General features: G+C 41.5%; 1 protein-coding gene across 3 annotated transcripts in view; it reads left to right on the forward strand.

Annotated features, from left to right (window-relative positions):
* The window catches only part of COG5 (component of oligomeric golgi complex 5), a 310,681-nt gene that overhangs the window by 227,211 nt on the left and 56,693 nt on the right, over window positions 1-26,777 (forward strand). For 2 of the 3 annotated variants that reach the window (XM_077835376.1, XM_077835383.1), the window contains exons 11-15: window positions 19,531-19,587; window positions 20,206-20,287; window positions 22,920-23,124; window positions 24,656-24,817; window positions 26,516-26,615. In XM_077835376.1, coding sequence (XP_077691502.1) covers window positions 19,531-19,587; window positions 20,206-20,287; window positions 22,920-23,124; window positions 24,656-24,817; window positions 26,516-26,615 — 606 coding nt within the window. The remainder of the gene's footprint in view (window positions 1-19,530; window positions 19,588-20,205; window positions 20,288-22,919; window positions 23,125-24,655; window positions 24,818-26,515; window positions 26,616-26,777) is intronic. The other variant, XM_077835367.1, reaches the window with a different exon arrangement.

Raw genomic sequence — 26,777 nt, forward strand, 5'->3', positions numbered from 1 at the left:
AACCTTTATTTTCTAGTTCAGGAAGTTATATTTTAAAAACAGTTTTAATTAATTTCTCAGTTGCATAAAAACACCCTTTTTTAAATTTTGCACTGCTGCTGGAAATCTAGAAACCATTATACCTTCGGCTTAAAGTGATCAAACTCAGTGTAATGAAATTCCATGCCCTGCAGTAACAGAAAGATTTTTTTTTTTTTTAAATCATGGCGGTGTTTATTGAATATATTTACCTGCAATATATAATCAGAAATTTAAATGCACTAATCTTTTTTTTCTAGTTTAATCCCGACTACCTCTAGAAGATATCAAGGGTTGATTCAGAGCTCATTTTGCAGTACTCTGTTTCTGTACTGATGAATTGTACTACTGAAAACGATCGCTTTTGTTCATAGTCTAACATTTGGCAATTATGTTGCTATAGAAATAGTGCAAATGGATTTTCCTTAGTTCAGTCCCATGAGGTCTTGCTGTACAGAATTATTAAATCACCTGCACTCTTGCTTTATTGGTGGAAAAAATACTTAGGTTGTCCTTTAAATATCTTCAGTTTTCAGAGTGATGTTCTCAAATCTGTCTTTCTATATGGCAGGCTTTTGGCTACAGATGGAGAACGTCGTGTGCATTAGTATGCAAAGCCTTATTCCACAAGCCTGCAGAAAATAGCATATATTCTCTGTATTGTTTTACATTTCAAAGAGACTTGACAATAAAGATGTTTTTCATATCCTAGTCAAAATATCAAAGTTTTCACAGGAAAAATAAGTTGTGGGGGGATGGTTGTGAAGTGAGAATTTGCTTGGAAGTAGCATATCAGAGTAGGTATGGTATTTTAATGTTAGAATAGCAATGTTAAACACACACAAATCTGATAATTCACAGATGGGAGGTTATTGTACTCATTAAGTTCTGAACTTGCGTCATGAGTGGCTCTGCTATTCAGGATATAATGAAGACAAACTCGTAAAAAATAAATCTTATGTTTTCGGTACGCTCTTGCATTTTTATCTAATACTGAATATAGTGGTACTCTTTCATTCTCATTTCTTTAATCTGGATTTGATATAAAATACTAACTTGATATATTAAGAACAGAGGTCTAGAGATTGCATTTCAGTAATTATCAGAGTTAATTAGTAGTTTATGTATGGGTTGGTTTTTTTTTTAAATTAGGTAAGCTGTTCTGATTTTGTGTTCAAAGCTAACTTTAAACCAGTTTGTCATACTGCAACCTTAATATTATTGTATGGTTGTGGGGGCTGCAGAACTTCAAACATCTTTGCTTCTATGACACTGGTGTTCTGCAATTTATTGACGCTTCAAAAGCTGTCTACTGGAAAATGGGTTATACTTTTTGAGCTGTGTAATCAAGCCAGTTTCATAAGAGCACGTGGGAATGCAGTTTTATCACTTGGATTTTACCAGCCTGCAGTACATACCATCTAAAATAATCTTGTAATCCTCTGAGTAGGCAGCGTTAAGCTAAATGTGGAGTCTGCAGTTGATTTGAGCAACTACAATACTAATATGACTCCCAACTATAAAAGGAACAGACTTATTTCGGTCTATCTACAATACATTGTATTGTAATAACAAAGACTATCAAAAGGAGAATTTTATATAATGCCCAGATATTGTCTCTTTAAAATGTTCTTATTGTTTCTGTTGTCATACTACAATATAAACTAATACTCCATCTTCTGAATCTAAATCCTTCCCATGCTGTCATGTCACTTAGGACAGTGGTTCTTAACCTTTCCAGACTACTGTACCCCTTTCAAGAGTCTGATTTGTCTTGTGTACCCCCAAATTTCACCTCACTTAAAAATTTACAAAATCAGACATAAAAATACATAAGCGTCACAGCACACCATTACTACAAAATTGCTTACTTTCTCACTTTTACCATATAATTATCAAATAAATCAATTGGAATATAAATATTGTACTTGCATTTAAGTTTATAGTATACAGAACAGATAAACAAATCATTGTATGAAATTTGAGTTTGTAGTGACTTCGCTAGTGCTTTTTATGTAGTCTGTTGTAAAACTAGGCAAATATCTAGATGAGTCGCTGTACCCCCTGGAAGACCCTGTACATGTACCCCTGGTTGAGAACCACTGCCTTAGGACATGAAGAATGCCCTGCCATCCCTCTCTATCATGCTATTCGCCAGAATGGCTATCTTGTTGTATTTCTGTAGCACAACATTTTTACAAGGATAGGTTGTTGGCTTATCGCTCAACCCCCAACTTGGAGGACATATGGACTGCTTTTCATCTGGTCACTAATTTTAGACATGTCTAGCTTGGCTGACACTATGAAGAGTAAAATTCCCACTGGCTTAGCTCTCAGGGTCATTGGACTACACAAGCCTTCCCACAGCTTCAAGGTACAGTCTCCAGGGAATGACTCCATCATCTTGGTTTACAATAAAGAGATTGACTTCAGATAATTGACAGTAATTGACAGTACTGCTTGCTCTAAGACCATGTCTGCTCTACTACTTATGTCGACAAACCTTATGTCGCTCAAGGGTGTTGTGATGGGGTGTACAAACCACACACGGGGCAACAAGGGGTTAGGGGATTATTTTGGACTCAGCCAGCCCTGCCCTGCCACATCAGAAGCAAATGCTCCATCTGCTGGAGGAATTAAAAGGCAGGGAATTAGCTCATTTGGGTGCCAGAGGTGGAGGTGAGCAGACTTGCAGCCCACAGCTCCAGCAGAGCAGAGGGAAGCCTAAGACTCTGACACAGCTGCTCAAAGGGGCCCTCCCTGAGGGAAGGGAGGACCCAACCCAGAGACAACCGGAGAGGTAAGTATCCTGTGGAACATAGACGTACTTATTGTGGTTTCGGTTTCCACACCAGGGGAAAGCCTTGGACTAAGCTAACCCCAGCGGGTGGATGGCCAAGAGGAAGAGGCCCAGGGAGGACAGTCTTAAACAGCCTTGGTTGCCAAACTACTGTTAGCCCTGGGTCAGAGCCCAGTAGAATGGGAGGAGTCCCTTGGCAGTCAGGAGTTGCAGCTGTGACCACTAGGCCACGTTCCCCAAGAGAAGACTGTTACAGGTGTGGAGAAAACAAAAACCCTGAGTGACATAAATTTCGCCAGCAGAAGTGGTAGTGTGCACAATGCTATGTCAGCGGGAGAGCTTCTCCTACCAACATAGCTACTGCTGCTTGTTGCGGGTGGTTTAATTATGTTGATGGGAGAGCTTTCTTCCATCAGCATAGAGTGGCTACATGAGAGATCTTATAGCAGTGCAGCTGCATTGCTACAGCTGTGCCGCAGTAAGATCTCTAGTGTAGACATAGCCTAAGTATCCTAGTAAATGTCCAAATTGTGGCTCCTATGAGGCTCAGCCATGCTGGGGAGTAAGATGAATTACCGCTGTCTGAGGGACAGTGGCAGGAGGCACTGTTCTTCACTGATATAGCATTCTTTGTTTGTCTGAGAAGAGTGAGGTAATGTGGAAGAAGATGCACAATAATATTGTCTGGACACAAGGGTAATACCAAGGCAGTAATTTTCAAGGCAACATGTGAAATCAAAGTATAGGAGGTGGAAAAAGCCTTTATGCTAATAGCTAATTATAACCCTAATTTAGTGACGCAAGTAAGCACATGCTTAATTTAAAGTATGTGACAGATACTGTTGAACTATGGGACTATGCACATGCTTAAAGTTAAGTTTGTGGTGTGTGATTGTTTATTTATATTCCAGTCATAGACCAGGAACCTATTGTGCTAGGTGCTGTACAAACAGAACAAAAAGACAGTCCCCACCCTGAAGAGATTACACTCTTAAGTATGAGACAAAAACCAACAGTTTGATGCAGACAGATGGGAGAGTACAAGTGAACAATGAGACAGTAGTGCTTTGCTGAATCAGGACCCGTACCAGAAAGTTATGGTATACTTGAGGGTACAGAGACCTCCTTTTACGGTCATCTTCTGCCATCAGATGTGTGGATGCAAGTCCCATACTAGTTGCTCCAAAGTATTTGAGATCACAATTTGTCCCTTACTATATTATGTTTCTTGGCCTAAACATAACCAGTGTTGTTTCCACCATGCCTCAGCTTTTTCTATGTAACGTATGTGCTAATGTAAACTGTGCTATTGAGAAAAGACCCAATCTTGCAACCCCTACTCATGCAGAGTCCCACTGGCTCCAGTACAAGTATTCACATGAGTAAGGAATTCTCATTCGAGTAAGGTTTGTGAGACTGAGTCTAATTTATAAATTGTGTAAGAGAGAGAAAAATGCAGTGGTAGGGAATGGGGTCAAACTGGAATCTAATTTATGATAATTTTCCTTGGACTTTACATGGTGAAATAGAATGTAGACCTCTAAGAATAACATTTACAAAAATGCCTGTGTCCCGTTTTCAGAAGTAATTTAGTAATCTGGGGCTGTGTCTACACTACAGCTTATGTCGGCATAATTTATGTTGCTCAAGGACGTGAATAAACCATCCCCCTGAGCGACATAAGTTACACTGATATAAGCGCCGGTGTGGACAGCATTAAGTTGGCGGGAGAGATGGAATAGTTTAGCCGACGGGAGAGCTCTCTCCCGTTGGTTTAGAGCGGTTATGTTAGAGAGCTCACAGCAGCGCAGCGGCATCAGTGCAGCTGTGGCACTGTAAGCTCTCTATTGTAGCTGTAGCCTAAGTGTCATTCAGAGGCGTCTTTGTACTTTGTCAATCCTGACTGGCTGTGCACTGGGCCAATCCAAAGCAGTTGGAGGGCTCCTCTAATTTATGTTGCTTGCCAGTGGCTCCAGTGTCTCACTAGGGATTTTCAGGATGCAGAGAAGTGTTGGTTATGCCTTTTACACTGACCACCAGGGTTACACAGGAGCCACTGAATTGATCCTGTACCACTGGAGGATCCTCCTGTGCTGGGATGACCCTCCCCTGGCCAGCTATGCCTGCACTAGAGTTTCTTGGCACCAGTGGTGGTGTGTAAAGTAGCCACTGTGTAGGTGAAGGTTATGGTCAATGTTTTTGTATTAATAATGCAGTATATTTTCACTATATAGAATTGGTTTGGCATACTCCAAAACATTTATGGAATTAATAACACATTCTTTTCAGAATAGAGTCTATAAACAAAAGTAATAAATAGTGTGGGGCCAACCCTGATCTCATAAAGGTTTATTTCAGTAGTATTTTTCTCATTCACTCTGGCAGAGTGTATAAAGCACAGTTCCTGGTGAACCTTCCATAATATTGCTTATGCAGGAATTACTTGTTTCATGAATGCATATACAGTTCTCTGTTTGACGATTACTAGCTCTCCAGTTGATAGGAATAAGGCTTTGAAAGTTTGATTCAGATATGTCCCATAATGAGAAATATATGAATATGTTGACCTGAATATTACTAGCCCTGAATTTTAGATGCCATTAAATACAGTTAAGGTTCTTTTTGTAAGAAGAAAATAATAGATTGCATGAAAAGGAGAACAATGATTTACTTCTTGGAGACTATATTACTTAAGGAATTTGACAAATCATGCAGTGTTCATGTGAGCCAGTTGTACACCAGCCAATGGTAATGTAATTAGACCTCTTAATTTACAGAGGTTTATGTGTTCCCTGCATTTTTAAAACCTACTTATTGGGCAAAGAAAAGAAAAGAAATTGACAGAATAGTGACCTTCTTCCAGAGTTGCTGGTTAAGAGATAGGAAACTGATGGAAAATGATTGCCACGAAGATAATCGGATGCAGTCCATTACTCATCTTGTCAGCTGCTTCTACTACAGGGGATTGTATCACAAGATGTTAATCTGTCTGTGACTAGATTTCAAAGCAAGCATTAGGGTTTTTTTTCTGGTGTATGTAGTTTAACTTTCTCCTCTCATGTATACTTTTCAACACAGAAAGAACTGGAATCCTGGTTTCTAAATTTCAGTGTATAAATTAATTAAAAATATTAACATCTGTTTTCTGGAAGGGATTTTATGTTAGAAAACCTAGAATGATACACTGTAGACAGTTCATTTCATTGTAGAAGTTGTGCTTTGTAATCTAATGAAGATGATGTGTTTTAAGTAATGGTTTTTGATAGTTTTGGCTTGGATTGTCCTTTCATTTGCATATCTCCTCCTTCCACAGCTCTGTCTTCCATAACTAATGTGGTCAGAACCACCGTGCTCCCACACACTATTCTTTTCCTCTTATAAAAAGAACCTTAACTGTGTGGTTAGTGGTACATAAAATTCAGGCCAGGTAATGTTTATGTTGACATATGCTGTAGGAAGAAAGACACGTTGCCAGGAGTGTAGTTTAACTAGGCCACAACTTTATTAAGTAACACATCTGGGAAACTCTCTGGCAATAAATTATCCCATGCAGGTCACCCTGGTTTTGTAATCCATTCCACCTGGATGAGGGCTGTCCTCAGTCCCACCTCTCCACATCTTTAACCTGGTCCCATTGGTGGGACCCCATTGCCTTCTGCCCTCTGTACAAAGGGTGAGTGTTTGAGGAAAAGGGATTATCTCCTTGCCCTGTCAGACAGAAGCACCAACCCAATTCCTCATCTTTTTAGGAAATGCCTTTGCAGCTCTCAGAAGGGAATCCCAAGGTTATAGTTATTAGTGCTCTGTCCCTTTAAGGATTGGAGATCTGTTGAGGAGCACAAAAGGGACAGTGTTGGGGGGAGCAAGTGTGGTTGCAGCAGCAGGAGAGTTTGGTGTGTGCTGCAGAGAGACTTAGACTCAGTGAGGCTTGTGCAAGTTGTGTGTGTTTGGTTGTTCGGATACTACTTACATTAAAACTCCAAAGTTAAATAGGGCCTGCTCTGGGAGTGTGATCTTTCCTCCTGTTTGCGCTTCAATTCTAGTTTATCAGGGAACCAGACCCTCTATTAAACAAGCACCTGCTCTGGGCACCTGCCACTTTGCAACGACACAAATTTTACAACCTAACTTAGCCTCTGGGGGCCTGGCCTACTGAGTGGAAGGAAGAATACCATACAACACCCAGGCCAAATCTGGCAGTGAAGGAAGAATTCTTTCCCAGTCCAAAAAGGCTACTAGCATGATGACCACAGCAAGGCCCCAAACTCCAGTCCTACTCTTAATGCCAGTTACCAAGAGGCATTGGGGGTGGGGGTGTTCTTCCCAACTGCAGAATGGCACTCTGGGCAGAGATATGGGCTTATAGGCCCTCCCTTTGGGTGTGTGGGAGCCAATAGGCTTAAATTGTACACTTTTGTTCTGCCAAGGAGCCCCCCTCATCAAACCCAATGCATGAGGAAGTTGACTGCCCACAAGTGGGGGGATGAAAAAAGGCAGGGAGAGGCAATCCTTAAAGGGACCCAAGGTTGTCTTTTTCTTGCTGACCTAGAAAAAGCCTCCCCACTTCTGAATCATGCCCAGTTTGTGGAGTTGGTTACTTTCTAAAAGATTAAAAAATGATAATCTATTTAAATAATATATATGAATTATCTACGTAACTCTATGTGATCCATAACTCTGTTACTCTTTTAAAGAAAATAACTTTTGATTAAAATGCAGCATTCTGAATGAAATGCATTAAGGCAAATTGTTTCTTAAACTTATTTTTAGAAAAATATTTGCATGTCCATTAACTCCTTACTTGCATAATTGTATTATATAGTCTTTTTCTAAGATACTGAATTAATAATTCGTTTTTTCCTTTGATTTCACTCATTTATAAAAGAAAAGCAGTAAGACACAAACAAGTAGGTAAGAAAAGAATATTGTAAGAAAAGAAATTGTAGAGTTTTGGTAAAAAAATAAAACGGTTTCTGAGTGCTTTTGTCATTAGGGATCTTGTGGCACTTCTTTCACGAGTCGGAGTATTTGTGATGTCTTGTCCAGATACCAGTTTTGGTAACTACAGTCTGCCCACTTCAGTACCCCCTGTAGTTTAAGTAGGATATACTGTTCTCTAGTTTGTGCCATAAACTGTTGTATAGTTCTCTATATACTTTTAATCAGTTGCTATATTTCATTTCATTTCAGTGTTGGATGTAATGATACACTATATCTTATATGGTAAAACCTCAGAGTTATGAACACCTCTGGAATGGAGGTTATTCGTAACTCTGAACAAAACATTATGGGGTTTTTTCCCCAAAAGTTAATACAGCTTTGGAACTTTACTATGCAGAAGAAAAATGCTGCTTTTAGCCATCGTAATTTAAATGAAACAAGCACAAAAACAGTTTCGTTACCTTGTCACATCTTTTTTTTTTAACTTTACCTTTATTTTTTTTATTAGTTTACATTGAACACTGTACCGTACAGTATTTGGTTTCTTTTGGTCTCTGCTGCCTGATTGCATACTTCCGGTTCCAAGTGAAGTGTGTGGTTGACCAGTCAGTTCATAACTCTGGTGTTTGTAACTCTGAGGTTCTACTATATTATGCGTAAGGGGACTGTTGCCCCCTTACTAACATTCAGTGGGGGGGGGGGTTAGTTGCTAGCTCCCAGTACTAAAAGGGGGAAGGGTCGATGGGGAATCAGGACCCTGAGACTGACAGTCCCCCAGAACAATGGGGAGAGCCAATGCTCCAGGTCACCCTGAATGACAGGGCGGGCAGGCTAATCAGGGAGTCAGGAGGCCAAAGAGGTCCCGTCCTCCATGTGAGCTGGAATTGCCGGGATCAGACAGAGTGGGGCCGAGCTAAGGAGAAAGGAGGGGCCCAAGCTGAGCTGGGGAGCAGAGCTGTGCCAGATCCAGAGGGGCCAGAAAAGCAGCCCAGAGAGAGCAGACCCTGTCCTGGGAGCAGAGCTGCAGCCCCAAAGCCAGAAGCACAGCCCAGAGAGAGCAGACTTGCCCTGGGAGCAGAGCTGCAGCAACCAGAGCCAGAGGGGCCAGAAAAGCAGCCCACGAAGCAGGTCAGTGCTAGGAGCAGAGTCACAGAAGCAGCCTGCAGAGCAGACCTGTCCTGGGAGGACAGCTGTAGCAACCAGAGCCAGAGGGGCCAGAGAAGCAGCCCAGGGAGCTGGAGGCAGAGCAGCAGTTGTGCTGGGGCAGAGTGGAGGAGCTGGAGCTAAGACAGAGTGGAGCTGGGGCTGGAGCAGTCCGGAGCCGGGTGTCATGAGCAGCTGGGGAGTGTGAGGGGGGACCCTGGGTGGTGGGACCAGCACAGGGAGATGCCTCAGCCAGGAGGCTCTGCAGGCTAGACTTGGAGGGGGATTGGTAACTCTGACAGGGCGGGGGTAATGCTGGGAAGAAGGGCCCTGCCACCTAGAGCCTGAGAGAATGTGGCCACCACCAGAGCGAGTGTCCTACCCACAGCATCCCTACAGCACAGCCAGAGCCTGAGAAAGGCCTGGTACTTACAAGGAACAGACTGTGAACTGCCCTGACATTCCAGAGACACTGTTTGTGATGTTCCCTGCCACAGAGTGGGTTGATGTGTTTCCTTTAACCTTTCCCATTTTTCCTTACTCTTTTTAAAATTAATTGTTGATTAAATAACTCACATTTGCTTTAAAGTGTATGTCATGATCAGTGGGTCAGAGAAGTGCCCAGTGCAGAGAGAGTATCCCGGAGTGAGGACACCCTAGCTCCTGTCCTAGGTGACCACAGCAGGGTTGGGGGTCGAGCCCCCCAGGAATCCTGAGCCCAGCCTTGTTGGGGTTAGGAGGACTCTGCCAGACAGGAGAGTGGAAGGGGAGTCCTCCAGGGCAGGGAGGCCACTGGGTAAAGGAAGTGGGATCGAGAACTCAGATCCTTTCGCTAGCCCACTTCACCGGGGTAGTGCAGAAGCCAGGAAAGTTCCCCACAATAGCAGGACTATTCCCCCGCTTACATATGGAAGCCTGGTAGTTACTCCATAGTTAGGTTTGTGTTCTAAAATGATCCTAAAGTAGCTATAAATTTGTTTTTTTCTAAATGTAGGTGTGAAATCAGTGTAAAATTTTTGACATAATTTTATGCCCTTTGAATTCTCTATGTAGATTTTTCCTCCGTTTCTCTTCCTATATTTTTAATAGGACGTCATTGAATTTTGGTATCTTAGGCAAAAACCTCATTTGCTACATAGCTGTGATTCATTCCATGAGTACCATACATCCCCTGCGTAAGGCAGAGGGACACAATAGGAAGAAATGGAAGCTGGTGGCTGCATGCCTGGTTGGTATACTATTGGCTGTTGTGCAAATGACTGCGCCAAAAAAAAAAATGTTATTTCAGCCTAGGATTTACCAAGCTGAATCGGACAATTAGCTTTGTGGGGCTGCCTCTAACATTGCACTGGCTTGTCTTTCTCCAACCCCACTCAATCCGTGGCCCCACAGCTGAGAGAGCCAACAAAAGGTACTGAGCTTGATAAGTGAATGGAGGGGATGGTATGATGAGGTTGCCTACAACGGCATCTAGCTGATCTATGACTGCTAGCAGAAAATATCTCCAGTGGCTGGTGATGGGACACTAGATGTGGAGGGCTCTGAGCTACTACAGAGAATTCTTTCCCAAGTGTCTGGCTGGTGGGTCTTGCCCACATGCTCAGGGTCTAATTGATTGCCATATTTGGGATCAGGAAGGAATTTTTCCCCGCATCAGATTGGCAGAGATCATTAGGGGGTTTTGCCTTCCTTTACAGCATGGGGCATGTGTCAAGGTTCCTTCCCCACTCTGAACTCTAGGGTACAGATGTGGGGACCTGCATGAAAACCCCCTAAGCTTATTTTTACCAGCTTAGATTAAACTTCCCCAAGGTACAAACTATTTTACCTTTTGCCCTTGGACTTTATTGCTGCCACCACCAAGCGTCTAACAAATATATAACAGGGAAAGAGCCCACTTGGAAATGTCTTTCCCCCCAAAATCCTCCCCAAACCCTACACCCCCTTTCCTGGGGAAGGCTTGATAAAAATCCTCACCAATTTGCATAGGTGAACACAGACCCAAACCCTTGGATCTTAAGAAAAATGAAAAAGCAATCAGGTTCTTAAAAGAAGAATTTTAATTGAAGAAAAAAAGTAAAAGAATCACCTCTGTAAAATCAGGATGGTAAATACCTTACAGGGTAATGAGATTCAAAACAGAGAGAATCCCTCTAGGCAAAACCTTAAGTTACAAAAAGACACAAAAATAGGAATATACATTCCATTCAGAACAGCTTATTTTATCAACCATTTAAACAAAACAGAATCTAACGCATATCCAGCTAGATTACTTACTAAGTTATAAGACTCCGTTCCTTTTCTGTTCCCAGCAAAAACCACACAGACAGAGAGACCCTTTGTTTCTCCCCCACCCCCAGCTTTGAAAGTATCTTGTCTCCCCATTGGTCATTTTGGTCAGGTGCCAGCGAGGTTATCTTAGCTTCTTAACCCTTTACAGGTGAAAGGGTTTTTCCTCTGGCCAGGAGGGATTTTAAAGGTGTTTACCCTTCCTTTTATATTTATGACAGCATGCTTGCAGGTTTAAATGATGTACTGTAAATGATGGATTCTCTGTAACTTAAAGTCTTTAAATCATGATTTGAGAACTTCAGTAACTCACCCAGACATTAGGAGTCTATTGCAGGAGTGGGTGGGTGAGGGTCTGTGGACTGCAGTATGCAGGAGGTCAGACTAGATGATGATGGTCCCTTCGGACTTTAAAGTCTGTAAGTCTATGTGATGGTCATGGTGGTAAAAAGAAGCCATTTTAAAGTAATTTTTACTCACTTTGGCTAAGAATTGAATTAACAAACTTCATTGTCAATCCAATCTTTTTCCAATTTAGGATTGAGAATTTTAAAGCTAATTAGTTTACTGTATAAGTGGTGGTGAAAGACCACTTATTTTAAAGCAGTTTTCACATGGTAAATATAAAACTGTGAAATGAGAAAGTAAATAGTTTGACATTTATACTTTTGTATCAAATTAAAACATACCAAAGATATTTTTATACATTGAAGCTTTTGAATTATTACTTAATATTAACGGTCACCTTTGCTTGCTAGAGAAAAGGGGACTAAACATTTTACAAAAATGCAAATATAAATATCAAGTAAATTACTTAATTTATATACATAAAAGTCCTTCCTGTTGAGCAAAACAGACAAAACAAATGAAGTCTCCCAAACATACTCATATCCATATCTAAGAATTGGAATATTTGTTCAAGAATTTATTTTCTTAATGCTGACTTCAGACCCCCACACTGGTCAACGTGTGAATAAGGCATATCCTTATTCCTCTCTGTGGGCTACCTGCATCACCAGTCTGTGCAGAGGGGAGGAAGCAACCGTTATAGAGCTGCTACTCCCACTCCCAAGTAGGTGGGTTGGGAGTGGATAGACCCTGGATTCCACCCCACTTACGCACGGGTCAACAGAGGTGAGCTAGCATGGAGGAGCAGGTAAGCTGTGTCACAGATGTGACAGGAGCAGCTCGCTGCCCCCTGGAGCGCAGAGGAAACAGGAACTGAATTGTGAATGTTAGCAATAAGAAGAAAGTCAAGGAAAGTGTGGGCCCCTTACTGAATGAGGGAGACAACCTAGTGACAGAGGATGTGGAAAAAGCTAATGTACTCAATACCTTTTTTGCCTCTGTCTTCACAAACAAGGTCAGCTCCCAGACTGCTGCACTGCGCAGCACAGCATGGGGAGGAGGTGACCAGCCCTCTGTGAAGAAAGAAGTGGTTCGGGACTATTTAGAAAAGCTGGATGAGCACAAGTCCATGGGGCCGGATGCGCTGCATCCGAGAGTGCTAAAGGAGTTGGCAGATGTGATTGGAGAGCCATTGGCCATTATCTTTGAAAACTCATGGCGATAGGGGGAGGTCCCGGACGACTGGAAAAAGGCTAATGTAGTGCCCATCTTTAAAAAAGGAAAGGAGGAGGATCCTGGAAACTACAGGCCAGTCAGCCTCACCTCAGTCCCTGGAAAAATCATGGAGCAGGTCCTCAAGGAATCAATTCTGAAGCACTTAGAGGAGAGGAAAGTGATCAGGAACAGTCAGCATGGATTCACCAAGGGCAACTCATGCCTGACTAATCTAATTGCCTTCTATGTCGAGATAACTGGCTCTGTGGATGAGGGGAAAGCAGTGGACATGTTGTTCCTTGACTTTAGCAAAGCTTTTGACACGGTCTCCCCCAGTATTCTTGCCAGTAAGTTAAAGAAGTATGGGCTGGATGAATGGACTATAAGGTGGATAGAAAGCTGGCTAGATTGTCGGGCTCAACGGGTTGTGATCAATGGCTCCATGTCTAGTTGGCAGCCGGTATCAAGTGGAGTACCCCAAGGGTCGGTCCTGGGGCCGGTTTTGTTCAATATCTTCATAAATGATCTGGAGGATGGTGTGGATTGCACCCTCAGCAAGTTTGCAGATCACACTAAACTGGGAGGAGAGGTAGATACGCTGGAGGGTAGAGATAGGATACAGAGAGCCCTAGACAAACTAGAGGATTCGGCCAAAAGAAATCTGATGAGGTTCAACTAGGACAAGTGCAGAGTCCTGCACTTAGGACGGAAGAATCCCATGCACCGCTACAGACTAGGGACTGAATGGCTAGGCAGCAGTTCTGCAGGAAAGGACCTAGGGGTTACAATGGACGAGAAGCTGGATATGAGTCAACAGTGTGCCGTTGTTGCCAAGAAGGCCAATGGCATTTTGGGATGTATAAGTAAGGGCATTGCCAGCAGATCGAGGAACGTGATTGTTCCCCTGTATTCGACATTGGTGAGGCCTCATCTGGAGTACTGTGTCCAGTTTTGGGCCCCACACTACAAGAAGGATGTGGACAAATTGGAAAATGTCCAGTGGAGGGCAACAAAAATGATTAGGGGACTGGAACACGTGACTTATGAGGAGAGGCTGAGGGAACTGGGATTGTTTAGTCTGCAGAAGAGAAGAATGAGGGGGGATTTGATAGTTGCTTTCAACTACCTGAAAGGAGGTTCCAAAGAAGATGGCTCTAGACTGTTCTCAGTGGTAGCAGATGATAGAACAAGGAGTAATGGTCTCAAGTTGCAGTTGGGAGGTTTAGGTTGGATATTAGGGAAAAACTTTTTCACTAGGAGGGTGGTGAAACACTGGAATGCGTTACCTAGGGAAGTGGTGGAATCTCCTTCCTTAGAAGTTTTTAAGGTCAGGCTTGACAAAGCCCTGGCTGGGATGATTTAGTTGGGGATTGGTCCTGCTGTGAGCAGGGGGTTGGACTTGATGACCTCCTGAGGTCCCTTCCAACCCTGATATTCTATGATTCTATGAATGTGTGAGTCTGATTCTGGAGAAGTGCAACTATGCAGAGCCTCTTATTCAAGGCTCATGGTAACTCCACTATGCAATCCTTTGCTGTCTAACTTTATTATAAAAACATGTCAATGGGACTTTTTGATCTTTTTAGAATTGTGTCCATTGTACAGTTACTGTAGATTGTGTGTAAAGTAGAGCATGTGATATCTTTATCTATTGTATTTATTGTTACAACAGTTTATATATAATAAATAAGTCAGCACCCCATGTGTTTGCATGATGAAATTATGCAGTTGCATAATTGTTCATTTTTCAAAAAAACTGTCACATAAGTGTGTTCCCAACTCTAAGCTGCTTCTTCAAGTGCTTGTCTATGTACGTTCCAGTCTTGGTGGAATTCAGATTTTTTTGGCCTACAGTATCTGTTGGAGCGATGCACGTGCCCTGAGGGTATGACTACACAGCAGCTAGACACCCACGGCTGGCCCGTGCCAGCCAACTTGGGCTCATGGGGGTTGGCCTGCAGAGCTGTTTCATTGCTGTATAGAATTCTGGGCTTGTGCTGAAGCCTGGACTTTAGGACCCCGCAAGGTAGGAGGGTCCCAGATCTCAGGCTCCAGCCCAAGCTCAGTAGTCTATACAGCTATGAAACAGCTCTGCATCCAGAGCCCCGTGAGCCTGAGTCGGCTGACACAGGCCAGCCCTGCTTTTTTCTTGGCAGTGTAGACATACCCATAGTGTCCTTGTGCCTCCCACTAAAGTCATAAAGGATGGAGTACCCCATCCACCCCTCAGTTCCTTTTTACTGCCTGTGCCTACGAATTGGAACTCAGGGCTTCTCTCTACATGGAGCTATTCAGGAATAGCTGACTTTAAGTTCAGACCCTGCCTTAATCAAAATTAACTGTCAAGTGTAAACAAGTCCTTACGGACTGTCCAAGCTTCTCTCTCACTGTATGATTCCCTTTTTTTGTGTAAATAGTTGTGAATACCTGTAGATAGTTACTTATTTAGGGCACAGCTACACTAGAGAGTTTACAGTGGCACAGCTGCACCGATGCAACTACGCTGCTGTGAGCTCTCTAATGTAGCCACTCTAAGCCGACAGAAGAGAGCTCTCCAGTCAGCTTACCTATTCCAGCTGGGGCTGGCCTTACCATGAGGTGAACTGAGGCGGCCGCCTCAGGTGCCAGACTGAGGGTGGAGGGTGGGGCGCCACTAGGACCCAGAGTGTAGAAAATTGTGGCTGCTGCTGGTGCATATGTATTCTCTCTGCTCTAGATGCACGGAGATGGTGGAGTACTGGAGGAAGGAGAGCACAAGAGAGCTAACAGGCAGGCAGGAGAAAAGCAGGAGCTGCAGGGAGAGAGAGGAGGAGGAGCCTCTTATGTATCTCTCTAGCACCCCCAGGAGCCTGGACTGATTAACACCAGCTTCTCAGGGAGCTTCCTGTTTCCTGCTGCTTTCCTGAACCCACTTGAGGAGAACAGGCAGTCAACTGAAGTAGTAGGAGCCAGTTAGGCCCTTAAGATGCTGGTATCTTCCCTCACTCACGCCCTGCTACCAGCCTACTTATTTGTCCCCTTCAGCTGAGTGTTGAGAGCCACTATAGCTGGCACAGAACAGCAGTCACGAGTGAAAGAAGAAAACACCCCTCTGGGGCAGCATTCAGAAAAAGAAAGAAAGCAAAGGAAGCTGTTTTCTCTAAGCAGGAAGAAGCTCTCCTGAGATACATAGACACAAATGTTCACAGGGAGCCTTCCGGCCCCAGCTGGAATGTGAGTGGTGAGGAGATGCCTGATCTTCCAGTTAGTCAGAGTGCAGGTGACCTGGCAGCTACTGCAGCATCCATATCTCCATCTCAAATGGATGTAACCATGCACATTCCTGAAGAAAAGCGTAGATCAGAGAAGAGTGTGGTGGAGGCGCAAGAAACAGCTGCTGCTGAGTTTAGTTCCTTAAGTCTAGATGATTCAGGACTGTGGACCCACTTGAGCAGTAGCCTGAGGGACTTCCTTGTATAGCATGGGCCACAGCAAGTGAAAAACTTAATGTTCCCCAAAGACAATGAAAATAGAAGTTTCCATCCGACACATTACTGGTGTGAAATCCCCAATGGTGACAAAGTGGAGAGGCCATGGCTTATGTACTCATGTTTGCTTATGTTGCAAACTCTTCCAGTCTAATGTTCCGGCCACATTGGGTTCTACAGGAGCAAAGGGCTGGAAGAATCTGGCTAGAAAACTGGCATGCCATGAGAAGGCAGCAAATCACCAGAGAGCATTCCATAGGTGGAAAGAGCTTGAGATGAGGCTAAGGTTAAAGGCCACCCTAGATGATCAGCATCAAGGGAAGATTGCATTAGAGTCTCTTTACTGGCAAAGTGTTCTGAAAAGGCTCATTGCCATTGTGAGAATGCTCGCTACCCAAAACCTAGCACTGTGTGGCACTTCAGATCAGCTATATGTGCCAAACAATGGAAAATTCCTTAAAATTGTGGAGCTGATGGCTCAGTTTGATGCTGTACTCGAGGAGCATCAAAGAAGAGTCACCACCCAAGAAATGTACACACACCACTACCTTGGAAAAACAATTCAAAATGAGATCATACAGTTACTGGCAACAAAAGTCAAACAGAAGATTGTGGCAGATCTGAAGTCAGCAAGATATTACTCTGTTATTCTGGACTGCACACCTGACATCAGCCATAAGGAACAAATGACTTTATTGGTGCGTTTTGTAACAACAACAGAACCTAGTGAAAATGTCCCTGCAATGGTGACTGTCAGAGAGCATTTTCTAGAATTTATTGACATTGATGATACTACAGGAGCTGGTGTGACAAATGTGCTTCTTAAAAAGGTGGAAGATATGGGAATTGCGATAGCTGACATGAGAGGTCAGGGCTATGATAATGGTGCCAACATGAGAGGAAAGAACAGAGGAGTGCAGACACGGATCCGAGAGTTAAACCCTGGAACTTTTTTTGTCCCATGCAGTTCTCATTCATTGAACTTGGTGCTCAGTAATGAAGCATCAGCTTCCAGTGAGGCTGCTGAATTTCTTAATGTAATTCAAAGCATCTATGTATTTTTCTCTGCATCAACTCATTGATGGCAAATTTTGAAGCAACATCCTCTCTGACACTGAAACCACTGAGTGCCACATGATGGGAAAGTCGAGTGAAGGCGATAAAGCCTATCAAACACCAAACTGGGAAGATAGATGATGCCATAGTTGCCATTATGGAGGATAATGCTATGACAGGAACTGTTCATGGGAGAACAGTGGCAGAGGGAAATGGAATCACCAGAAACATACATAACTTCAAATTTCTGTGTGGCTTAGTGTTGTGGCATGACATACTGTTGGAAATAAATTTTGTAAGCAAGAGACTCCAAGGTGTTGTCCTTGATATGTCTGGAGCAATGGAACAACTGGATAAAGCAAAGTCATACCTACAGTCTGACCAGTCAGATAATGGATTTCAAAATGTTCTGTAGAGTGCACAGAAGTCGGCAGAGGAACTTCACACTGAAGCTATTTTCCCACCCATTCAAGAATACAAGAGTCACCGAAGAAGAAGACATTTTGATTACGAGGCACGGGATATAATCCCATAAGAGACCCCAAACAACAATTCAAAGTTGAATTCTTTAAGCAGGTGCTAGATTGTGCAATACAGTCAGTTGAAGAATGTTTCATGCAGCTCAAGGAACACAGCAATATATTTGGGATGTTGTATGATATTTCAAAACTCCTCACTATACCTGAAGAAGACCTACACCAGCGATGCAGAGCACTAGAGACAGTGTTGCTACATGATGACAATGCACAATATTGATACAAATGATTTAGGTAATGAACTGAAAGCCCTTTCAAGATACATTTCAGCAGGATCAACTCCAAAGGCTGTTCTGGAATATATGTGCACAAATAAGATGATCACCCTCTTTCTAAATGCTTTTGTTGCTCTGCGCATACTTCTAACACTTCCTGTAACAGTTGTCAGTGGAGAACGCAGCTTCTCCAAACTGAAGTTAATAAAAACACATCTATGCTCCACAATGACACAGGAGAGGCTGGTGGGCCTTGCAACCATCTCAATAGAGCATGAGCTGGCCCAGATTGTGAACCTTCAGGAAGCAGTTCAAATCTTTCAACCAAAAAGGCACGGAAAGCACCACTTCAATTATTCAAACAGATAAAAATGCCAATGTTTGCTGTGCAGACAAGAAAAGTTACATTTGCCGTTCAGACGTTTGAAGATAAGTGTTACTTAAAATTTTTGAACAAGGCATTTTAAGTTGTTAGTTCTCCTTTACTGGGATAGGTAGCAGAGCAGTACCATGACAGGAGTAGAACAGGAAGAAGGCAGAGCTGAGACCTTTCAAAGTTTTGGCCCAAGCGAGGGGGCATGGGGGCGTCATTTGAGCTCTCTGCCTTAGGTGCCAAAATGTTGTGGGCTGGCCCTGACTCCAGCCCCCGCGAGCGGCAGAAGCTATGATGGCAGGGGAAGCTCTCCCGCTGACTTAGTGATGTCCACAACAATGCTTATGTCCGTGTAACTTCCGTCACCCCAGGGGGTGATTTATATATCCCCCCCGAGTGACATAAGTTATGCCAAAATAAGATGTAATATAGCCGTAGCCTTAGTCTTCACTCATCACTTCTTTCATAGTGTTTCCTTTTTTCCTTAAATTTTTTTTTTTCTATAAGACTTTCCTGATACTGCGTCAAGTCCTTATGGGAGAATAAAGGGCCCCAGGTTTTAAACTCTGTCTTCCTTGTGAGACTGTATTGCCCCTTAACACGGGGCACACCAGATATTTGGTAAAAAGCATGTTCCTGAGAGATATGCCATTTGCAAGAGAATACGCAAGGCAAAAGAGGCTCACTTGAAGTTGTCTTTGCTGGAGAGATCCTGGAATGACCAGGACTGAAAATCCTGAATTGTCTTCTTCACAAAGTGCTCCTGTCCATTCTTCTGGTTGTAATTCTGAGGGTCACATCTCTAGGAAATCCTCCTCTGTGACTGATAAAACATCTGGGATCAGTGGAGGAAAGGAGCACTGCTCACCTGCAGAGGCATAGATCCAGGTCATCCTTGCCAGGTTCAAGCTCTAAAATGCATAAATCCTTTCATTCTGACATAAACAAGGGTGGCCCAAGAAGGGTCCCTCTACTCAGGCACCAGGTACCATGTCGCAGTACCAGCTCATTCAGAGCTTCCGATGAATGCATCCAATGAAGTGAGCTGTCGCTCACGAAAGCTTATGCTCAGATAAATTTGTTAGTCTCTAAGGTGCCACAAGTACTCCTTTTCTTTTTGTAAATACAGACTAACACGGCTGCGACTCTGACATCTGCTACTGACACTTTGGTACCAAAGTTCCAGGTATTGACTACTCCAGAACAGATGCCTCCTTCCCCTCCTTTTTATCTGCCTTGCTGGCAGTAGCTGGGTACACCACTATCCCCTCCTGGCAACAAGTCCTGGTGGTGAGGGATCTGTGGGTTTGACTGCAGTCTCTTAGTTTGAATGATCATATGGGCATCTTTGGAAGTTATAGCAGAGTTCATCATACTTCAGAAGCTTTAGAATGGACTGTTTCACAAGGAGAGAGGAGGAATAGCTCTCTCATTCCCGTTAGGTTCTGGAGGTTCGGAACTAGTTGTCCCCATCCTCGCCCCATCCCTAGAAGACCCATTACCAGCAAGAAGTGCATTGAGAAGTGACCTCCCAAACCCAGAGAAAAGACTGCATTTGAGGGCTGCATTTATTTTTGTTTGCTCACACTAGATGGCCCCTCCCTACTGATGACCATAATGTTTATATTTTGCAGTTTTTTGTATATTGTGTTCTAAAAAATAAATACAAAGTAGGAGTTTATTAAAACACTTGGGATAGCCAGGGAATCTTTTTCTGGCAAATGTATTATGATGTAATATATGCAGTTTTTTAGGCCTATGACATATTTTGAACTTTTGTTCTCTTTTTCTTCCCCCATCCCAGGAAGGCCAGTCAGATATTTTGTACACATTTTGGACTGCAGTAACTCAGACTCTTTCCTCTCAATTTCAGATGGCAACAGACTGTAAGTGTTGTCTTTAACATGTGTGATTTGTGATGTCTTTGAGAGTTAGTCTGAAAATATGTAAATTCAATAAACCATTGCTTGTTATTTCCAGCTATCCGATCTGCAGCTGTGGTTTCTCCTGTTACTCCTCATACATATATTTCCATTCCCCAGACTTTTATTGTGCATTCAGGAAAATATGTATTTTGTTTATTTAATATTCATCATCCAATATAAAAATATCCCTTTTTTGGCAGTGGCATGGTGGAGGGGAGAAATTTGTGGAATAATGGATTATACTTCCAGAAGCCAAAAGTGAATAGGTCAGCCAAAACCATAAACATTAACCTGATTAAAAGAGCAGTTATTTTCTTATTGTGCTCTTGGGTGCTGAGCAATCTTGAAAACCTGGCCACTTGCACCTAAAGCAAAGCTGAGCTTTTTTTGAAAATCTTGGTGCGGGATTCTGAAAACACAAAATATGCTGTACAAATGTCATGCTAAGTGGAGGAAGAGTCATAAACATTAGACAGCACTATTGCCAGTAAATAGCAGTGCAGCATGCAACTGGCTGAATTGTCAAAGTTAAATACTGGGGATGCTTTCACAAAAATACCCTTTACATTCATGTGAAGCTCGCAAATCCCTAATCTTAGTACATATGAATGAAGTGCAACATACATATGCTTATATCTCTGTGGGCTCAGTCATTATGATGTCCCTTTAAAAATTTGGGCTACAATAGCAGCATTATTAATTTGAGGAAGTAGCTGCTTGGTTTCTGTTCAGGAGTTGCTAAGTAACTAGGTGATTCCAGAAGGAAATTTCTTCAACTATATTAAAAACATATTTGTTTTATAGATTGTCTTATGTGTTACCTATAAGAGAGGTACCTAGGTTCATATGATCCAGCAAATGTAGGAGTCTTATGTGCTTAAACTTAAGCATGTGCATAAGTGTTTGCAGGATAGGGCCTAAGACTGTATCACGGTGACAGCGATAGGCACAATTTTTATTTCAACATTGAGGTAACTTTTCTGTCCTGTTAGCAATTTAGTACAGTTATTAATCAAAACACCACTGTTTTGCTTCTTATACTTGTTAGAGTTATTTTTAAATAAAACTTTGGTGAAAGCAGGATGTTTATGCTGCAAATGCTGTTTTGTTTTTTTCAGTATATGTGAGTTTTCAGGCAATAATGCATGCAGTGTGTAGTCAGTTTTGTTTTTTTTAAATATTTTTGTTTACAGAAAGCTGCATATTTAACATTGAAATGTGCAAAGAACTCCAAAAGTCTTGAATATTTTTTTTAAACTAAAGGCAGAAGCACTTTTCACCAAAGTGTTTTAAAAAGAAAGACTAGCTTTTAAAGTAGCATGGTACTAGTGAAATAAAAAGGGACAGCAAAAAACCCATACATTTTTACGGGAAACCAAGGCCAAACAAATGTCTTGACTTCTGTCCCCAGGGCTAGGAGACGTTTAGTATTTAATATTCAGCAATGTTTTTTTACTTTGTATATGTAGAGTAGGGCCTAGATCTTGTTTCCACTGACATAAATCATAAAACTCATGTTTGCGTCAGTGGGAGCAAGACTGGGCCATTAGGCGTAGAGAAGAAAATAAATGTGTGACAAAGTGTAAACAATAAAAGAATAACAGTCCAGCACCTATTTTTGTGCTATGGGGAAGAAACTATTACAGACATCAGCTCACCACAATGAAATATCTAATTACTATGGAAATAAAAAATATGGACCTTACAATGGTCAAAATGAAAAAATGCATATGAGTAAAAAAAATCGTTCAGATGGTGAAGTGTAAAGGTGTGAATGGATGAACTGAAGCATATGTTCAGACCCTGAAGGCCTCCATATTAAAGGGCCAATTTTCTACTCACCTAAAACATTCTGGTGGAATCCCTAAAGTCAGGTGGTGTCAGAGCACAGATATTGTCAACCTTTTTTAAACTCTTCTAAATTTGTTTCGCTTTCCACTTTTTGTGGCATGCTTTCCGGGGCTGAAAATAACACTGCTTTCTCAGCTCGTTTTATCGTTCTTTATTTGACAAACGTGCAGTTGTTTTTTAATCTTCTTTTTAAAAAAAATAGTATGTGTAAAAGCAGAACACTTCAGCTATTTAAATCTGAAGGGCTTCTCCCACCAGCTTGTAACAATAACTTTAAGGTTTGTTAAAGATTTGGGCCTACTTCAAATTATCTGTGTCCCTTTAAAAATGTGCTTTGAAAATGAAACAAAACTATAGATTTTTCTGTTGCAAAACTAACGTTGAAAAGTGCTTTAGATATATGCAACCCAGCACACTGTTGTGCTTAATAAATAGTAACAGTAATAAAATAATAATTTGGTCATGAAATGCTGGATAACATAGCTGGGATGGTTATTGTACAAGGCAAGGTTTTTATGTTCAGCGTTCAGATTGTGGAGGGATGCATTACAGTGTTTTAGACACTTATATTTGTACTGTGATAGTTTTTACAACAATGATATTAATTGTAGATATAGTAATACTTCAGTTTTATTGTATAGGAATGTACTGATTTAAGTGCTAAGATCCATGCTATTTATTTTTATCAAAGAGGCTACTTTGGAAGATCATAATAAATGCTGTTTATTGTTTTGTTTTACAGCCTCTGTATTTTTGAAGCAAGCTTTTGAAGGAGAATATCCTAAATTACTGAGACTTTATAATGACTTGTGGAAGCGCCTACAACAATATAGTCAAAATATTCAAAGAAATTTTAATTCAAGTGGAAATACAGATCTCTTTGCTGAATTGCAACAGATGGAAGAAGATACACATGACATTTTCATGCAAAAGAAACAGGATTATGAGTATGTTGAGCACAAACCGCTGTATCTGACGAGATAACTATACAATCCTAGAGCCATAGGTCTGGTCTGCATGGTGCAGCAAAACACACTGGAGGGGTGTGATTTGTAAAGTGTTCTAACATGTTGTGCTCTAACTGTCCCATGTAGACCCTGCTGCCATGCTCGAAAAGGTGCCTGGTTTGTGCACATAAACTAGGCACCTTTCAGAGTGTGCCAGCCGGGCCTACTTGGGGCAGTTAGAGTGCAACACATTAGAGCATTTTACAAATCGCACTCCTCTCATTCACTTTGCCGGCATCCATCCTGCAAGAAGGGAGTTTTTATAGACAAGAACTCAGGGTTTTTCAGCTTCACAAAGCAGGAAGTCCCCTGCAGGAGAGCTAGAATTTTAAGGACTTTTTCAGCAGTCTTTCTATCAACTGGGGTGTGTGTAAAATAAAATGAAGACACATTAAGTTTCATGTTTTTGATTTGTGTCATTTTTGTCAGATTAAACAATTAACTACATTGGATTGTCCTGTCATTCACAATTCTGCTAAAAGTACTTGTAGCTAGTTTTGTCTTTACCTCTGTGTATAGCTGTAGACAGAGCAAACAGGAATGATTAAAAGTCGCCATTTGCCTATCTGGTGTGAATGCAATTACTATAGTGTCTTTCTGTATTTTGTGGTACCACAATCACTACAGAGAGGCAGATACTCAATTCCTAATGATTCTCACCATATCTGTTTTACATCCTAGAATGCACATGATTTACATGTTAAATATGGAGACGATTAGGTTTGACACTGGTGAATAAATCTATTCTGACTTATAAGCAATAGGATAAATATGTAGGATAAGATTTTTAAAAGTGTTGTGCATGGGCTTACCTATACTCCGATTGAAGTAACGGGAGTTTTACCGTTGGCTTCAGTGAAAGCAAGTAAGGTCAGTGCTAAGTCCCTTGGAAAATCCCACCCAGCACATTGATCCTATTGTTCCTAAGTATAAAAGTCATAATTCCACTGGTAGAGTTTACAAAGTAGCTACTATTGAATCATTTTCACTAATAGGAATTGTAATGATGGAAGTATATTAAATGTAGTTTTAAAATTTAATATTGAAGCCAGCACAAAAATGGTCCTTTCCCCTGGTAGCTCCATGTCAGAGGAGAATTTTTTAGCATGCTCTGGGTGGGGCTCAGGCCATCTGTTATGAGATATGTGACGTCAGAAAAAGGCTCTGATCCCACTTTTGGAACACTTTCCTCATGTTTTTAATGTTGCATATCTCAAGAATAACTTGGTTTAGGAACGCCAAAGTTGTTTCATACAATAGGCCTCATGGGGAGCTAGTGCACAGAGCTGTGTTGAACTATGTAGGGACGCTAACTGAACAGTTATTTACTTCAAGGGAAAAAGTATCTTCTGGGTGCTATATATAGCTCTCTGGCTCCTGCAGAGTTTATAAGCTCTAGAGGAGTCCCAGCCTCAACTTGCTACTATATATTTCAACTTTAGAAAATGATAATGCTGTTTTATGCCCACAGTTCAGAAAAAGCCTTGAAAGACTCATTGCAACCTTATGAAGCTGCTTATTTGTCAAAGTCATTATCTCGACTCTTTGACCCCATCAACCTTGTATTTCCCCCTGGGGGTCGGAATCCTCCTTCCACTGATGAACTGGACAGCATCATTAAAACTATAGCAAGGTAAGTGGTTATAATATATTGCAACATGTAATCTGCACCATGTCTTTTTATTTTCTATATTAAAATTGTGGAAATGAAACTTCATTAACAGTAAATGTTTGAATTCCCCTTTAATTATAGAAGTTATTAGCACTGAAATTAAATCAGGGTTCAACTGTTGATTCTTGTTGTGCAGGAGTAATTCTGAAATATTCATATGTGGTCTGCTGTCTGCAAGCATGCACATAAGTAATTTTACTCACATGATTGTGCTTAAAATCCAGTAAGAAAGAGCAATTTTAAATCTAGTGTAAATGTGTTACAACTAAATTATTCTGAATATACGAAAGGGAAGATATTTGCTTGGCTATAAACTAAACCTCTGATTAAAACAATCTGTTGCATAAAGAATGAAATAACAAGAATAGTAAATGAAGAGGAATATCCCAGTTAGAAAAAGTAAACTGAAATGTTTAAATCACAAATGGAACATTTTCATTAATCCCTGATTTCAGTGTTTTAGTCTATTTAGCAAGGACTGGTCCAAACAGTTCAAATAGGTAGCATTCTATGTAATTTACTGGATGTGTTAATATTGTGAAAAATGCTGAACTCTTACAGCTCTTGTTGTCTTCAGTCGGAATTACAAGGGCTCATCTCATTTTAGGATTTGGAAGAGTGATAATCAGACTTCAGGAGCCAAATTAGCAATCAACGTTACCCAAAAGAGCCACAGTAAATCACACAGTGTTTTAAATTAATGTGGTGCAGAGAGCCACAGGAAACACATTAAAGAGCCACTTGCGGCTCCCGAGCCTCTGACTTAGTATCGCTGGTTTGGACTGTATTGCACATATTTATGGCCCTGATGCCCCATCTTGCAGAGGAAGTAGGATAACTTCACAAAGGACAGGAAAACTGAGTTGTCTAGCTAGTGAAGTTTAGGGCCCTGTGAAGTTCTCTAAGGGTGAGGCTTCCCAATTCTGTGAATCTTCACATCTCCCTCAATGCTTGGAGGATTACCTCTGGCAACATGACCCATAGGGGGATAATGCTGCTTGGATAGCTATCTCTATCCTTGCTCTCAGATTTCTGCAGAGCTCCTTGTAGATGGAGCCCTAGCAGATGGATTTCTGTGGGATTCCGGGAGGGTGAGGGAAATAGTGCTGAGGAGTCAGCGCTCATCCTCCTACAGGGATTCCCCAGGAAATGATTTGGACCATAATTTCTTGTTGTTTTCTTCAGTTTGTTGTCTTCCATCTATTTTGGGGTCCCTTGTACTGCATATTGTGCTTACAGTAAAGCCTATTAGTTGTGACAAACAAAGACCGCACCTTGGAATCTCTGCATAGTTTACTCTCAGCCTCATCTGTGAATGGCTCTGTGCTTGCCTCTACCAAATTCTGCTTGCCAAGTAATGCATTGAAGTCAATATTTTGAACCCAATGGGAATAGTATCATTTTAGCATACATGCTGCAGTACCAAATTTACCCACTGTGAGTTCTTTCTTAGCATCAGAATGGGAAGTGATACACTCTGCTCATAAAATTCCTGAATAGACTTGTTAAACTGTAAATTGAACCATTGAGCCTCATAGAGTTTTGGTTGTATATACTATTCTCCTCCAATTGACATGCCATGTTACTAGTTATTAATAGTTCATTTGTTACAATCTGGACTATTTAGTTTTAATTAGGATCTATCTCCTTTTTTTCTAGCGAGTTAAATGTGGCTGCTGTGGACCCAAACCTCAGTTTAGCTGTTTCAAAAAACGTGGCAAAGACCATACAACTATATGGTGTAAAATCTGAGCAGCTTGTAAGTAATTTTTCAATTTCTAAATAATGTTTTTAAAGATACAGTGTTTTCTTTTTGTCACAGATTTATTAAAATAACGGCACTGGAATCCTAAGTACATAAAACTATTGAATGCACTTTCCATTGTATTGAATGCATTTTGAGTTAAATTCTGCTCTTGCT

This window comes from Eretmochelys imbricata, chromosome 1 (genome assembly GCF_965152235.1).
Source record: "Eretmochelys imbricata isolate rEreImb1 chromosome 1, rEreImb1.hap1, whole genome shotgun sequence".
In the NCBI taxonomy this organism is placed as follows: Eukaryota; Metazoa; Chordata; order Testudines; family Cheloniidae; genus Eretmochelys; species Eretmochelys imbricata.